The sequence below is a fragment of the Schistocerca piceifrons genome, chromosome 4 (assembly GCF_021461385.2).
Source record: "Schistocerca piceifrons isolate TAMUIC-IGC-003096 chromosome 4, iqSchPice1.1, whole genome shotgun sequence".
NCBI lineage: Eukaryota > Metazoa > Arthropoda > Insecta > Orthoptera > Acrididae > Schistocerca > Schistocerca piceifrons.
This window is the reverse complement of record NC_060141.1, coordinates 222,433,517-222,450,210: the sequence shown is the minus strand read 5'-3', so window position 1 is coordinate 222,450,210 and position 16,694 is coordinate 222,433,517. Positions and strand designations below refer to the sequence as shown.

At 38.3% G+C, this 16,694-nt stretch overlaps 1 protein-coding gene across 2 annotated transcripts in view; it reads right to left on the bottom strand.

The window, feature by feature from the left end:
• Positions 1 to 16,694, bottom strand: part of LOC124796461 (multicystatin-like) — a 256,291-nt gene that overhangs the window by 35,829 nt on the left and 203,768 nt on the right. For both annotated transcript variants that reach the window (XM_047260685.1, XM_047260684.1), the window contains one exon: positions 16,055 to 16,159. In XM_047260685.1, the coding sequence (XP_047116641.1) occupies positions 16,055 to 16,159 (105 nt within the window). The remainder of the gene's footprint in view (positions 1 to 16,054; positions 16,160 to 16,694) is intronic.

Sequence of the window (16,694 nt, the reverse complement as noted above, 5' to 3'; positions counted from 1 at the left end):
CCTTCGATAGTGAAAACGGGGTTTGCAGGAAGGAAGTTTTGTGTGCTATGAAAAATAACTGCCACAGTTTTTTCAGAATTTATGATGAGCCTATTTGTCTTGAACCAGTGTGTTAAGGTGTGCATAACTAATACTGCAGCCTCCTGCATATTTTCCTCATTCTGTGATTTAATTAGAATATTGGTGTCATCTGCAAACAGTACAGTGCATTTATGTTGGTATGCATTTTAGGTAAAAAGACATATAGTTATGTAACATAGCTCCAGGATGATACACTCCATATGTATTTTACTAGCCAAGTCATTTACATACGGCAGAAATAGGACAGGTCCTAGAACTGACCCTTGTGGGACTCAATACTTGATTTTTCTGCCTATCACTGTAAAAACTTGAAAATTTTTGTCTTTCACTATCTTTGCTTTTTATTTCTGCAATCTGCTGATGATTTTTGAGGTACGACTGGATCCACTTTTCAGACTGGCCTATATAATTCTATAATTACTCAATTTACACAAGAGAATGCCATGCTCAATCACATCAAAGGCTTTACTTACATCTAGAAATATCCCAGATACATGCTGTTTTCATCCACTGCTTTTAATACTTCATTTAAGAAGGCAAAAATTGATGACCGAGTTGACTTTCCAGCTCTGAAATCATGTTGGGAGTCACTTATCAGCCCCTCTTTATTTAAGAAAACTTAATTGTCTAAGGAACATATTTTCCATAATTTTGCTGAGGCCTGACAAAACTGGAAGTGGTCTATTATTAGCAATATAACTTCTGCACCCTTCTTACGCAAAGGTGTTACTTTTGCAGTTTTTAGATTATTTGGAGCTACAACACTCTCAAAAGATGAATTTACTATGTCTGTTAGTGGTTCCACAATAAATGTTGCACTAGCTTTGGTAATAGCATCTGGTATCTCATCAACACCCACTGAATATTTAGTAGGTAATTTTTTTAGGATTCTTGACAGTTCCTCATGTGTTTGAATGAATTTTTTGATCTGAGTGACTGGTTGGCTGTTTGTCATGGTGTGTATTTATTAACTGCTGTGCTATATTTTTGAGAAATACTTGTTGAAAGCACTAGCAACATGTTTTGGGGTCAGTTAGTTTATTTTTATTCGTAATCAGCTGTATATTACTGTGATTAAGTGGCCTGGAACCCATTTCTTTCCTTATAATTCGCCAGGTTGCTTTAGTTTTATTCTTGTAATCACACAATATTTTGTCATTTTCTAGATTTTTTTTCTTTTTTTTTCTTTTTTGCTTTGAAATAACTCATGTTAGTGTTCTTTTGTATCTTTTGAAAAGTGCAATAAAATCAGGACTGGTATTATGCTTGGAGTATTCATACAATCTCCTTTTATTTTGACATGATATCCTTATCCCTTATATAATTCACTTGTTTGTTTTTTTGAGTAGAGGTCAACATAGTTGTTTTCTTGGGAAAAGCCATTTCAAAAAAATGTTTGAATGTAGCCATAAACTTATCATATTTGTCATTGGTCTCATTACAGTCATATACATCTTTCCAACTTTCACCCTCTAGGAGAGAAAAAAAAATTCCAAATTTTTTTATACTGAAATTCCTTACAGTGTGTTGTATTCAACTGGGGATTTGGGGTCCTGAAACATTCATTGCAAGAATTTGAGCATAGTGATTGCTAAAACCCATGTTTACAACTTGTGTGTTTTAAGCATATTTGCACATATTTATTAAGATGTGATCAATAATAGACAAGGAGGTAGGTGTTTCTCGAGTTGGTTCAGTTACTGTTGGACTGATGCTGAATCATTGTAGTAAATTAATAATGTCACCTCTGAATTTATTGATTGTAAAACACTTTTTGTCTCCATCTGGTGACCTGTCTATAGAAACATACATGACCTGCAGTAATTAACTGGAGGAATGTGGTTTCATTAAGCTGACTGATACTTAAGCTGCCATTAACAGAATAATTAGTATAATGCATTAAATTAACTAAAATTCAATTATAATAACCATAATTTTCAATATTTCTTGCTACACGGTTGCTTTTTTGTTTTGTTGGATCAGGAAATTTTCTGAGTAGTGTACTATAAACGGAGATAAGTGATTAACATTAATGTTGCTAAACATCTGTCAATGAAACTTAGTACATAACTAAATTTTTCAAAAAATTTTCTTGCTGACTTTAACGTTATGTGTCTTTATGAGAAAGTACTATTTACTTTACTGTGCCTAGGTTTGTCACAGGTTCAGATTTACTGTAGTAATTGTAACAACATGTGACAGCTTAATTGTGAGTTGATGCAGAAGTAATGATCTTTGAAGCTATTCATTTTACTTTAATTTTTTGAACATCCATGTTATCATGTACAATGATATAGGACTTGTCATATGTTGATACAAAAAGGAAAAAGCTTAAATAATAGTCTCCCTATAGAAATCATACAGATAATTAAGTACATAAACAGAAACAAATAACACAGATAAAATCAAACAGATTACCAGATACATGAACCAAACAAATTCTAAGTTTACATTATATCTAGTGACACATGGGCACATTTAACTTGAGTTGTGGATGTCCTCGAATTCATAAAATGCATGTGCTCGTCAACACTGTAAAATTTTTCAATTACAAGCATTTTCTTAGGCTCATTTTTTAAAAAAGGTAATATTTTTTTAACTCTTAAAGGAAGGACGCTAAAAAAAATGGAGCGATATGTAATACTTTTCTGATACTGGGCATTCTTTTGTACTTCTCCATGGAAGACAGTTCTGTATCTTGTTTCATAGTCATAGTAATCCCTGTTAAAAGCAAAGAACTGGTGGTGGGATTTTGAAAGGCATATATTTTCATGGATATAAATGGATGGAAGAGTCATAAATTTCAGTTCTTTGAATGTTTCCCCACATGACTTCTTAAGTACAAACCAATTTATAATTCTTATTGCTCGTTTTTTATAGTAAATGAGCATTTTGCTGGACTTGAAATACCCCAAAATATGATACCATATCACAGTACACTGTGCATGAATCCATAAAAGGCACTCATCACTGTTTCTTCATTGCAGAAATTTTTGAGTGTTCTTAATATATATAACAGCTTTTATTAAATTTTTTTATTGAGCCATTCTATATGTTTATCCCATTCAAGGTGCTTGTACAACTGAATTATTAAAAATTTAGTATTTAAAGTTTTCTCCCATCTTTTGGGCAGTGTATGAACCCCGCATCAAAAAAAATTGTTCATCTTTTGAAGTGATCCATGAATCGAACCAATTTGTGACTTCTTCATGAGATCAAAAGTGTTGGTCAGCCAGGCCATGCTCCACTGATCTAAACAGGTGACAGTCAGAGGCAGCAATGTCTGGAGAATATGGCAGGTGGGGTAGGACTTCCCATTTTAATGTTTCCAAGTACATTTTGAGCTCTTTTTCAACGTGGGGTTGAGCCTTGTCATGCTGCAAAATCACTTTATAGTGCCTCTTGCTGTATTGTGGCCATTTGTCTTTTAATGCTCTGCTCATGTGCACCTGTGATTGTTTCACTTGGTTTTAACACCTCATAGTACACTACACCGAAGCTGTGAATATTCGGTTTGACCATCAACATGGAAGCGTGGCCGGGATATCCCCATTATTTTTTGAATTTAGCTTTATCATAATCAAACCATTTTTCATCCCCGGTCACAATGTGATGCAAAAATCCCTTCCGTTTTTGCCTCTGAAGCAACTGTTCACAATCACATCAACACCATTCAACACCTCCTGGTTTCAACTCACACAGGGCCAAAGTTCCTTCTTTCTGAATCATGCCCATAGCCTTGAGACATTTTGAAATGGCTTCCTGTGTCACTCCCACTAATCATGCCAATTCTTCTTGAGTTTGATGTGAGTCTTCACTCAGTAATGTCTCCAATTCTGCATCTTCAAAAACATTTTCTCTTCCACCACTATGACCATCTACAACGTTAAAATCGCCATTCTTGAAGTGTTGAAACCACTCATGACACATTCTTTCACTAATAGCGTCTGTACTGTACGTACTTCAGAGCATATATTTGCTGTGTTTAATTACTTTATCTGGAATACTATCTGCACCACATGAAAATTTGTTCTTTAGTTTGCTTATTGCATTCTCTGCCTATTGTACTCTTACAGGATACAAAAACATACATGGCTCTAAGCACTATGGCACTAACTACAAAAACATAGTTTTGAGATTTACAGAGATGATATGATTAGTCTTTATATGATTTTCTACTGTACTTGTAAAGGGCCTATCGAATATAGTGGCAATTTGTAAAGGAATATTTATAGTTTTACCCTCGGTTTTTGCTTTGCTTGTGCCTAATTTTGTATTTATCACATTCCAAACTAACTTCATTTTTTTGTTACCCTTGTTTCTGTTGATAGATGAACCATTGCTTGACTTTTTTTGTTGCTGTGTTGACTTTCTTGTACACTTTTCTGTAACAGTTTACATACTGTTTCGAAGGTAGATTTTGCCTAGCCGATTTAATTAATTTTCTAATTTGCTCTGAAGATTTTCTTGTCCCCTGTGTTATCATTTATTTCTGTTTTTATGTTGATTTCCTTAAGAGGGGATGGAATTTCATAGTTATGTTTTTAACAAGATAAAAATGACTCAGACTTCATATCTGCATTGTCACATTTATCCAAATCCCAGTTTGAATTTTTAACAATGGATTAAAAGTCCTAACATTGTCCTCATTTATAAATCTCACATTTCCTGGAATTTGTGCTGAGCAGATTAATTACAGTAAATTTTGTTGCTTCATTATCTGAGAATCCAGTGTCAACCACTTCTACAGGGTTATTACAAATGATTGAAGTGATTTCACAGCTCTACAATAACTTCATTAATTGAGATATTTTCACAATGCTTTGCACACACATACAAAAACTCAAAAAGTTTTTTTAGGCATTCACAAATGTTCGATATGTGCCCTTTTAGTGATTAAGCAGACATCAAGCCGATAATCAAGTTCCTCCCACACTCGGCGCAGCATGTCCCCATCAATGAGTTCGAAAGCATCGTTGACGCGAGCTCGCAGTTCTGGCACGTTTCTTGGTAAAGAAGGTTTAAACACTGAATCTTTCACATAACCCCACAGAAAGAAATCACATGGGGTTAAGTCGGGAGAGTGCGGAGGCCAAGACATGAATTGCTGATCATGATCTCCACCACGACCGATCCATCGGTTTTCCAATCTCCTGTTCAAGAAATGCCGAACATCATGATGGAAGTGCAGTGGAGCACCATCCTGTTGAAAGATGAAGTCGGCGCTGTCAGTCTCCAGTTGTGGCATGAGCTTATTTTCCAGCATGTTCAGATACACGTGTCCTGTAACGTTTTTTTCGCAGAAGAAAAAGGGGCCGTAAACTTTGAACCGTGAGATTACACAAAACACGTTAACTTTTGGTGAATTGCGAATTTGCTGCACGAATGCGTGAGGATTCTCTACCGCCCAGAGTCGGCGCTGTCAGTCTCCAGTTGTGGCATGAGCTTATTTTCCAGCATGTTCAGATACACGTGTCCTGTAACGTTTTTTTCGCAGAAGAAAAAGGGGCCGTAAACTTTGAACCGTGAGATTACACAAAACACGTTAACTTTTGGTGAATTGCGAATTTGCTGCACGAATGCATGAGGATTCTCTACTGCCCAGAGTCGCACATTGTGTCTGTTCACTTCACCATTAAGAAAAAATGTTGCTTCAACACTGAAAACAAGTTTCGCACTGAACGCATCCTCTTCCATGAGCTGTTGCAACCGCGCCGAAAATTCAAAGCATCTGACTTTGTCATTGGGTGTCAGGGCTTGTAGCAATTGTAAACAGTAAGGCTTCTGCTTTAGCCTTTTCCGTAAGATATTCCAAACCGTCGGCTGTGGTACGTTTAGCTCCCTGCTTGCTTTATTCGTCGACTTCCGCGGGCTACGCGTGAAACTTGCCCACACGCGTTCAACCGTTTCTTTGCTCACTGCATGCCGACCCGTTGATTTCCCCTTACAGAGGCATCCAGAAGCTTTAAACTGCGCATACCATCGCCACATGGGGTTAGCAGTTGGTGGATCTTTGTTGAACTTCGTCCTGAAGTGTCGTTGCACTGTTATGATTGACTGATGTGAGTGCATTTCAAGCACGACATACGCTTTCTCGGCTCCTGTCACCATTTTGTCTCACTGCGCTCTCGAGCACTGTGGTGGCAGAAACCTGAAGTGCGGCTTCAGCTGAACAAAACTTTATGAGTTTTTCTATGTATCTGTAGTGTGTCGTGACCATATGTCAATGAATGGAGCTACGATGAATTTATGAAATCGCTTCAATCATTTGTAATAGCCCTGTATATTATTACAAATGTTTGCACATCAGAAAAGATTTGATTGATTGTAGTTTTAGAGGTCTTTCCAGGTTTACTGTATTCGTGGCCAGTGGATGGTAAATTGTGTTAATGCAACAAATTATTCAGTTTAGATACATTTTGATAGGTTATTTGAAAGTTACATTGAAATCTCCAATTAGAATAATGTTTTCTTTAAAATCCCTTAATTCACTAAAGAGTTTTTCTACACTGTCTAAAAATGCCATAAAGGTGCCTGATGGGGATTGGTATATGCACACAATGATTATTTTGGGTTCTTTACATTTGCAAACACAATGTTCAAAACTTTTTCAATGTTATTTATATTACTGAACTTAATTTCTTTGCATTCAATTCCTTGCTTTCAATATATGCATTTTCTCCACCTATAAAAGTCTCTCTACAGAAGTTACTAATAATTTCAAATTCTGTTATTCTAGTGGTACTAGCTTGGTTTTCCTTCAATCAGTGTTCACTCACACTTAAAACTGAAATATCCTTTAGCTGATCAAGCAAAAGTACTTCTAATTCAGCAGTCTTACTAGTTTAAATATTCTTTCTTAATTTGCATTTCATTAGTGGAAGTGAAGAGATTTTTTTTACTGTAATGTAACGTTATGTGGATTTATCAGTTCAGTTCATTCTTACATGCATTTTAGTTGAATTTCAATAATTATTACAATTTATCCTAGAGTTTCAACTTTTCTTTTCATAATATTGTACACTCCATGCTGGATTTTCCATTGTTTGGTTATTGACATGAAAATTGAAAAGTAATGGAAGAATACAGATGTAATTGTTACAATGGAAACAGAGAGCTAAATGAAAATATTTGCCATGTGTATCAGATATCTTTGCTTTTCCCATTTATGTTTAATGACTTCTATTGACCATGAGAGAAGAATAGTAATATGTCAGACTTCGTTATTTGATGAAAGTCTTCTAAAAAAGTTACTTGTCCTGATCTGAACATAGCTGTTGCACCCTATGTGTCAGCTTCCATGTGCTTGCATGAAGTCCCGTGTTTTGCTGTGATGGTACAGTGTCGTGTTTGCACAGCAAGAGAATTGCTATCAAGTAGTTCTGCACTGGGCACCATGAGAGCTGAGTTGCATGTGCAATTCATTTCTCCATGCACATGTTTATGCTTGGATTTAAATTTATTTTCTGTTTCAACTACACTCTGATACCATCCTATGAAGTTTTTCAGCACCCTTGCTGATTAAAAACTGTGATCCTGAAAGGGGCCTATACTTCAATTGAGTTATTCTTGAATTACAATTGGAGAGTAGCCTAACATGATGGAATTAATAAAACCTGTTTTTCCATTCCTGTGGTTTTCCTCCTATAAACAGAACACATCTGACAACTGTCGGGCAGCATTTCCCCTGTAAGCACTGACAAATTGTGATCCCAAGGTGCCCGGAAGGAAAATTAATGTGTCAGAAACACAGTGATCCATGCAATAGTCAAAGAATGCACTCTTTCAGGATTAGCACTAAGCCTTTGCCACCATTCTGGCCACACAATCCTGTTCTTTGGTTTGCACAAGCAGAAGCATATTTCTGCTGCATGGGAAAAATGGCTAATGTGATGAAGTTTGCCCTGGTCTTAAGTCCATTGGACCACAGATTTGCAGTCGAGGTACAAGATATCATTACCACGTCACCTGAAACAGCCTCATACACTAAGCTCAAGACAGAATTGATACAACATGCGGCTGCCTCCCAGGACGATCACATAATCACATTTGGCAAGTGCTACCACAGGAAGAGATCAGCAATATCAAGCCATTGCAGTAACTGAGTCATCTGCGCAGTAAAGTTGACATGGACACAGTATCGGATACCTTGCTATGAACATTATGGGATAGCCATTTGCCACTGCAGATCAAGGCAATCATTGCCTCACAGACAGACATACAGCTCAATTGAGCAACACATAGATATGTTGGTAAGATTGTTGGTTTGGTGATAAGGCAAAGAAGTGTTCACCATCTTGTTTGTTCCCAAATGTCGCTGACAGTTGGCAGTAGGTGCAACTTACTGCCAAACATCCTCCAAGTGCCTGTTTTTAACCGATTGAGGGTCCGGCATCAAATTCCTGGTAGACACTGGCTCAGACCTGAGTATATTGCCTTGTATGCCTCTGCATCATTGCCAGGCACCAATTGCTTTTTGCCTAACAGCTACTAACAACTGATCAATTGCAATGTATGCCACTCAACAGTCGTACCTTAACATTGGACTGTAACACCATATCACAGAGGCAGAGCAGACTTGGTGTACTACCAGCTACTAGCAAATGTGTTGAATGCCTGCTTGGTGGACAACGTCACCAGCCTTACTGTCACCACCTTCCACTGCTGCACAGCAGTCCACAATGCCAAGCTGATGACCAGTGGTGAGTATGCTGCATTACTGAGGGACTACCTGACTTTGACCAGGCCACCCAGTGCCCCAAGGTGAATACCCCATGATACATTGCACCATGTTAAATCAATGGATGGACTCTCAATGGTGTGTATGTCTAGATGTTTGCTAAGTGTTTGGCTCCGGACTGTTTAGCAACTGCGAGGGCCAAATTTGATTTCATGTTACAGGAAGGCTTAACGTGACCATCTAAAAGTTCGTGGTCATCGGTATTATACTTACTGCCAAAGAAAAGTGGCACTTGGCACCCAGGCAGTGATTATTGTGGCTTAACTTTCAAACAGTTTCTGACAGATACCCTATACTGCTGTTAAGGGTCTTTTTACACGCTACATGGTGCCACCATTTTCACTGTCTTGGACTGAGCAAAAGCTAACACCCTGATACCTGAAGCTGCAGGAGACATACCAAAGACCACCATAATCTCACCTTTTGGTTTATATGAGAGCATGATTATGACCTTCAGTTTATGCAGTGCAGCTCAAATGTGGTAAAGATTTATAGATTCTGTTCTTCAAAGATTACCATTCTGCTTTGTTTACCTTGATGATGCCCTGTTGTTCTCCACCAATCTGGAACAACATCATCAGCACCTGCTTGAGGTCTTCAGATAACTAGAACAATATGGAGTCATACTGAAGATAGCCAAATGTGTTTTTGGGCCACCAGAAGTGACATTTCTTGGTCATAAAATCTCAGCTGTGGGCTTCCTTCCTCTAACTGAGAAGGTAGAAGCAATACTACAACCACTCAGGCCACCTACAGTCAAGGAATTATGACGTTTCTTGGGTGTACTTAATTTCTACAGATGACACCTTCCCCATACAACAGAGATACAGGAACCTTCGACAGCAATATTGTCAGGTCATAATGTTAAAATAGGAAGTCTCTTGTGCACTGGACAGAATATATGTTCTCCGCATTTGAGGATGCGAAGTAGAGCATGGCTGAGTGCAGCATTTTAAGCATCCCCAAAACTTGGTGCACCACTAGCTACTGTCAAACTTGGTGCACCACTAGCTACTGTCATGGATATGATCCAGATACCCATTGGTGTGGCACTTTAACAAAGCCTGGCAACCCAATGGCACGTTACTCCCACAAAGAAAATGGAGTATATATGACTGTGAGCTTCTGGCTGTGTAGCAGGCAGTCAGATATCTTCATCTGCAAGTCAAAGTATGAGTCTTTACTTTCATGACTTCTCTTCTTCTACATTGATTTATAAATGTTTACCAACAACAGGTAACGTATGTGTGGTGAGAGGGAGGAGAGGGGGGGAGGCATGGGGGGGGGGGGGGGCTAGCGGTAGGTAGAAAGCAGAGCCAAATCTTGTAAATAGGGTGGATAAATTTGAGCTCCAAATCCCTCAGCTTTCCTATTGCCAAAGGACACCTTATATGCAGATGCATTCTCCTGAAATGGGGTTACTTTGTTTTTTTCCTTCATCACCTTTTTCTAGAACATTTGTGTTGTATGTGCCAGTTATTGATTTGCCCTTAGTAACATAATTATCAAGAAGAATTCTTTTTGTATCCCAGATGAGACTTCCTATCATCTTTCTTACAGATGAGATCAACTTGACTTTTTGGTGCAAAATTAATAGCTGCCACTGACTGCAAATGGGTTTGTTTCTTACATGAGGTGTTATCCACAGTAAAAAAACCAGTTCACAAGGTTGACTGCATTCTTTTTAAAATGATCCAAACATTCAGTCTTCATGATTTTCTTTTAGCAGCTTGTTCTTGCTCTTAATTGATAAAAGTGAGGTTGACAATTGTCTTTGTGAGGCCATTGCTTTCCATTGCTTTTATTTCTTTGTGAATAGTGGGTATATCTTTCACAGTGTCCACAGGAGTGTGTACGCAGGCGCGCTTTTTTGTGTGTGTGTGTGTGTGTGTGTGTGTGTGTGTGTGTGTGTGTACACTTTTGCAAGAAAAAAGCAAGAACTTGAAATCTAGTGTGAATGCTGTTATTTCCTGTTATGTGTCTCTGTGCACTACATATTGGTCCGCTGTAGGTGAGAAACAGCATTTCTCATATTTTACATATACACTGTGTATCACTCACGTGTATGATGGAGGATTCTTTTCATCCATATTAAGATTTCTTCCTGCTCCATTCACGAATGGAGTGTAGGAAGTATGAGTGCTTGTTCACCTGTGCGTAAGTTATTATTTGATTATATTTAATATGCTCAATAAGTATGATAATAATAATAATAATAATAATAATAATTTTATTGTCATTCGGCCATTACAGCAATAGACAACGTCATATACATACTAAAATACAATTAATAGTTTGAAAGAAACAACAGGTTTCTTGTTAACATTATAGTATTATATTACAGTTGATAAATTCTCTTATGTCATAGAATGGGTGGAGGACTAGCCAGTCATGAATTGTTTGTTTGAATAATTGTTCAGGTAATTCTTGAACAGATTGAGGAAGTTTATTAAATAATTTGTACCCTATGATTTCGTAGCTGTTGAGTGACTTTGACAACCTGTGGTAAGGAATATAGAGGCACCTATTCCTTCTTGTATTGTGGCTGTGTACATTTTCTCTGGTTTTTGTTTCTGGTAATTTCTTCTTCGTATAAATTAGAACATAGTATATGTACAAGTTTATAACAGTCATGATTTTCTGTTCACAGAACAATGGTTTACAGTGTGCCTTATATGCAGAACCAGTTATTATCCTATATGTAGAGATCCAAAGAATGTCCATACTGTATCTCCTGAAATATGGTTCACGAATTTTTCTAAGCCAGTTCTTGTGATATATATATCTTTCTTCAGTGTCTCCCACCTGAGATTTTACACTATCTCAGTTGTACTCTTTCACAAATCAAACAAGACTATATGACAATTCATACTACTCTTCTTTTTATACACTCTATGTTTCTGCAGTGACACAGGTCCCACCCTCTTGAGCAGCCTGCAAGAATGGGCTATGTATATGTTTTGTGTGCAGATATTTGTAGACAAACTATACCCAGCATCCTATCAATGATTTGTAGCCTGTCATTTGTTTCACCTATTACTGAGGGTATATGGTTGTTCCACTTAACATCTCTATACGTGGTTATTCACAAATATTTGCATGACATGACTGACTAGTTGTAACTAATTAATCCTGTAGTCAAAGGATATCACATTTATGTTTCGTGAAGTGAAAAATTTAGCATTTCCGTACATTGAGAGCTACTTGTCAGCCTTTGCACAAGGCTGATATTTTGTCCACATCTAAACAAGTTGTTGTTTGTTGTGGTCTTCAGTCCTGAGACTGGTTTGATGCAGCTTTCCATGCTACTCTATCCTGTGCAAGCTTTTTCATCTCCCAGTACCTACTGCAACCTACATCCTTCTGAATCTGCTTAGTGTATTCATCTCTTGGTCTCCCTCTACGATTTTTACCCTCCACGCTGCCCTCCAATACTAAATTGGTGATCCCTTGATGCCTCAGAACATGTCCTACCAACCGATCCCTTCTTCTGGTCAAGTTGTGCCACAAACTTCTCTTCTCCCCAATCCTATTCAATACTTCCTCATTAGTTATGTGATCTACCCATCTAATCTTCAGCATTCTTCTGTAGCACCACATTTCGAAAGCTTCTATTCTCTTCTTGTCCAAACTATTTATCGTCCATGTTTCACTTCCATACATGGCTACACTCCATACGAATACTTTCAGAAATGACTTCCTGACACTTAAATCAATACTGGATGTTAACAAATTTCTCTTCATCAGAAACGCTTTCCTTGCCATTGCCAGCCTACATTTTATATCCTCTCTACTTCGACCATCATCAGTTATTTTGCTCCCCAAATAGCAAAACTCCTTTACTACTTTAAGTGTCTCATTTCCTAATCTAATTCCCTCAGCATCACCCGACTTAATTAGACTACATTCCATTATCCTTGTTTTGCTTTTGTTGATGTTCATCTTATATCCTCCTTTCAAGACACTGTCCATTCCGTTCAACTGCTCTTGCAAGTCCTTTGCTGTCTCTGACAGAATTACAATGTCCTCGGCGAACCTCTAAGTTTTTATTTCTTCTCCATGAATTTTAATACCTACTCCGAATTTTTCTTTTGTTTCCTTTACTGCTTGCTCAATATACAGATTGAACAACATCGGGGAGAGGCTACAACCCTGTCTTACTCCCTTCCCAACCACTGCTTCCCTTTCATGTCCCTCGACTCTTATAACTGCCATCTGGTTTCTGTACAAATTGTAAATAGCCTTTCGCTCCCTGTATTTTACCCCTGCCACCTTTAGAATTTGAAAGAGAGTATTCCAGTCAACATTGTCAAAAGCTTTCTCTAAGTCTACAAATGCTAGAAACGTAGGTTTGCCTTTCCTTAATCTTTCTTCTAAGATAAGTCGTAAGGTCAGTATTGCCTCACGTGTTCCAGTGTTTCTACGGAACCCAAACTGATCTTCCCCGAGGTTGGCTTCTACTAGTTTTTCCATTCGTCTGTAAAGAATTCGTGTTAGTATTTTGCAGCTGTGACTTATTAAGCTGATAGTTCGGTAATTTTCACATCTGTCAACACCTGCTTTCCTTGAGATTGGAATTATTATATTCTTCTTGAAGTCTGAGGGTATTTCGCCTGTTTCATACATCTTGCTCACCAGATGGTAGAGTTTTGTCAGGACTGGCTCTCCCAAGGCCGTCAGTAGTTCCAATGGAATATTGTCTACTCCGGGGGCCTTGTTTAGACTCAGGTCTTTCAGTGCTCTGTCGAACTCTTCACGCAGTATCGTATCTCCCATTTCATCTTCATCTACATCCTCTTCCATTTCCATAATATTGTCCTCAAGTACATCGCCCTTGTATAGACCCTCTATATACTCCTTCCACCTTTCTGCTTTCCCTTCTTTGCTTAGAACTGGGTTTCCATCTGAGCTCTTGATATTCATACAAGTCGTTCTCTTATCTCCAAAGGTCTCTTTAATTTTCCTGTAGGCGGTATCTATCTTACCCCTAGTGAGATAGGCCTCTACATCCTTACATTTGTCCTCTAGCCATCCCTGCTTAGCCATTTTGCACTTCCTGTCGATCTCATTTTTGAGACGTTTGTATTCCTTTTTGCCTGTTTCACTTACTGCATTTTTATATTTTCTCCTTTCATCAATTAAATTCAATATTTCTTCTGTTACCCAAGGATTTCTACTAGCCCTCGTCTTTTTACCAACTTGATCCTCTGCTGCCTTCACTACTTCATCCCTCAAAGCTATCCATTCTTCTTCTACTGTATTTATTTCCCCCATTCCTGTCAATTGCTCCCTTATGCTCTCCCTGAATCTCTGTACAACCTCTGGTTCTTTTAGTTTATCCAGGTCCCATCTCCGTAAATTCCCACCTTTTTGCAGTTTCTTCAGTTTTAATCTACAGGTCATAACCAATAGATTGTGGTCAGAGTCCACATCTGCCCCTGGAAATGTCTTACAATTTAAAACCTGGTTCCTAAATCTCTGTCTTACCATTATATAATCTATCTGAAACCTTTTAGTATCTCCAGGGTTCTTCCATGTATACAACCTTCTTTCATGATTCTTAAACCAAGTGTTAGTTATGATTATGTTGTGCTCTGTGCAAAATTCGACCAGGCGGCTTCCTCTTTCATTTCTGTCCCCCAATCCATATTCACCTACTATGTTTCCTTCTCTCCCTTTTCCTACACTCGAATTCCAGTCACCCATGACTATTAAATTTTCGTCTCCCTTCACAATCTGAATAATTTCTTTTATTTCATCATACATTTCTTCAATTTCTTCGTCATCTGCAGAGCTAGTTGGCATATAAACTTGTACTACTGTAGTAGGCGTGGGCTTCGTATCTATCTTGGCCACAATAATGCGTTCACTATGCTGTTTGTAGTAGCTTACCCGCATTCCTATTTTCTTATTCATTATTAAACCTACTCCTGCATTACCCCTATTTGATTTTGTGTTTATAACCCTGTAGTCACCTGACCAGAAGTCTTGTTCCTCCTGCCACCGAACTTCACTAATTCCCACTATATCTAACTTCAACCTATCCATTTCCCTTTTTAAATTTTCTAACCTACCTGCCCGATTAAGGGATCTGACATTCCACGTTCCGATCCGTAAAACGCCAGTTTTGTTTCTCCTGATAATGACATCCTCTTGAGTAGTCCCCGCCCGGAGATCCGAATGGGGGACTATTTTACCTCCGGAATATTTTACCCAAGAGGACGCCATCATCATGTAATCATACAGTAAAGCTGCATGCCCTCGGGAAAAATTACGGCTGTAGTTTCCCCTTGCTTTCAGCCGTTCGCAGTACCAGCACAGCAAGGCCGTTTTGGTTATTGTTATAAGGCCAGATCAGTCAATCATCCAGACTGTTGCCCTTGCACCTACTGAAAAGGCTGCTGCCCCTCTTCAGGAACCACACATTTGTCTGGCCTCTCAACAGATACCCCTCCGTTGTGGTTGCACCTACGGTACGGCTATCTGTATCGCTGAGGCACGCAAGCCTCCCCACCAACGGCAAGGTCCATGGTTCATGGGGGGGCACAAGTACTACCGCAATATGTACTGGATTGCATTTGTTCATATACAAGTCCATCATTTGAGAAAGCCCTGAGATTGCAACTGATACTATCAATCAAAGCATTATGTATAGCTTGAACATAAATGATCTTACTACACTCCTCCGAGTCAAACCAAACCTCCTTTGGTGTCAGTAGATTATTCTCAATCCAGGGTAATGTGCTGTGTCCTATTTGTCATGAAATTCTCATGTGTCTGCCTTATAAGGCAAGACAATCATCCCTATTGTCATTTTGCTCAGTAAGTTGGAGATGAGTGGGGTAGCAAATTAGGGATGGAGTGGAGAAAAGTAAACAAAAGAGAAGCCAGGTTACAGTCAACTCCATTAAATTCATATATATGAACCAACAGTACAGTGATGGTAACAAGATGTATAGCAAGGCCAGGTTTGGTATGAGATTTGAATGCACTAGACTACAGAGAACATTACAAATGGGAGAAAACAAGGCATGAGAGGCAAGCCTCAGCTAGTTACATTCTTTACTATATGAAACTTAAATGTCATACAAACTATTCACAGTGGGAAAAAATGAGATTAAAGAGATACAATTTCAAACACAGGTGTCAGTGAACACAGGTATTATGAAGGGAAATGGAGATTCATTAAATATGAACTGTTTTTGTTTCATGTTTCTATGATATAACGCTTACCGATTCTCCTGTTATAATGCAAGCAGAACTGGCATCATCTTCTCCACTGCTGGAGTTGGTGCTACAAACTTCTAGCCGGATGTAATAAATTACACCGTTAACAACCTGAAACAAATGTACCTTTTTTTATATCAGAACCACAATGAAGTCCAAATCTGAAGGCAGGTTCATAAATGAAACATAAAACTTACAAGAAAAAGCACATTTAGTACTGACTCCAAGGTACAACCAGCACAGAACTGACCTCTTGGATGGAGAAAGCAGCTATTTATACAAACACTGAATATTGCTGGATGCCAGTATTTACACAATTATCAAGTATTCCTGAATGTACAGAAATTACAATCGTAAGATATTACAACAACCTTCCAGATAAATATCAAATCTGTTAATGTAAACTTTTGTGTGTGTGTGTTTGTGATCTTCTCCCAAACCCCTGGATCAATTTCAACCAAATATAGCCTTTGAGTATCAGCATTGTGGGATTTATATCCTCCTAGCTCCAATAGGAGTACAGATGCAGGCAAAAATGTCTTTTTCAGCCCTTGGCATATTGTCTCCCTGTACAACAGACATGTTCCACTGGAATGATGGTGCTGAGTGTAAATTTTGGTTGTGTTCATTACCAGAATAAACTCAA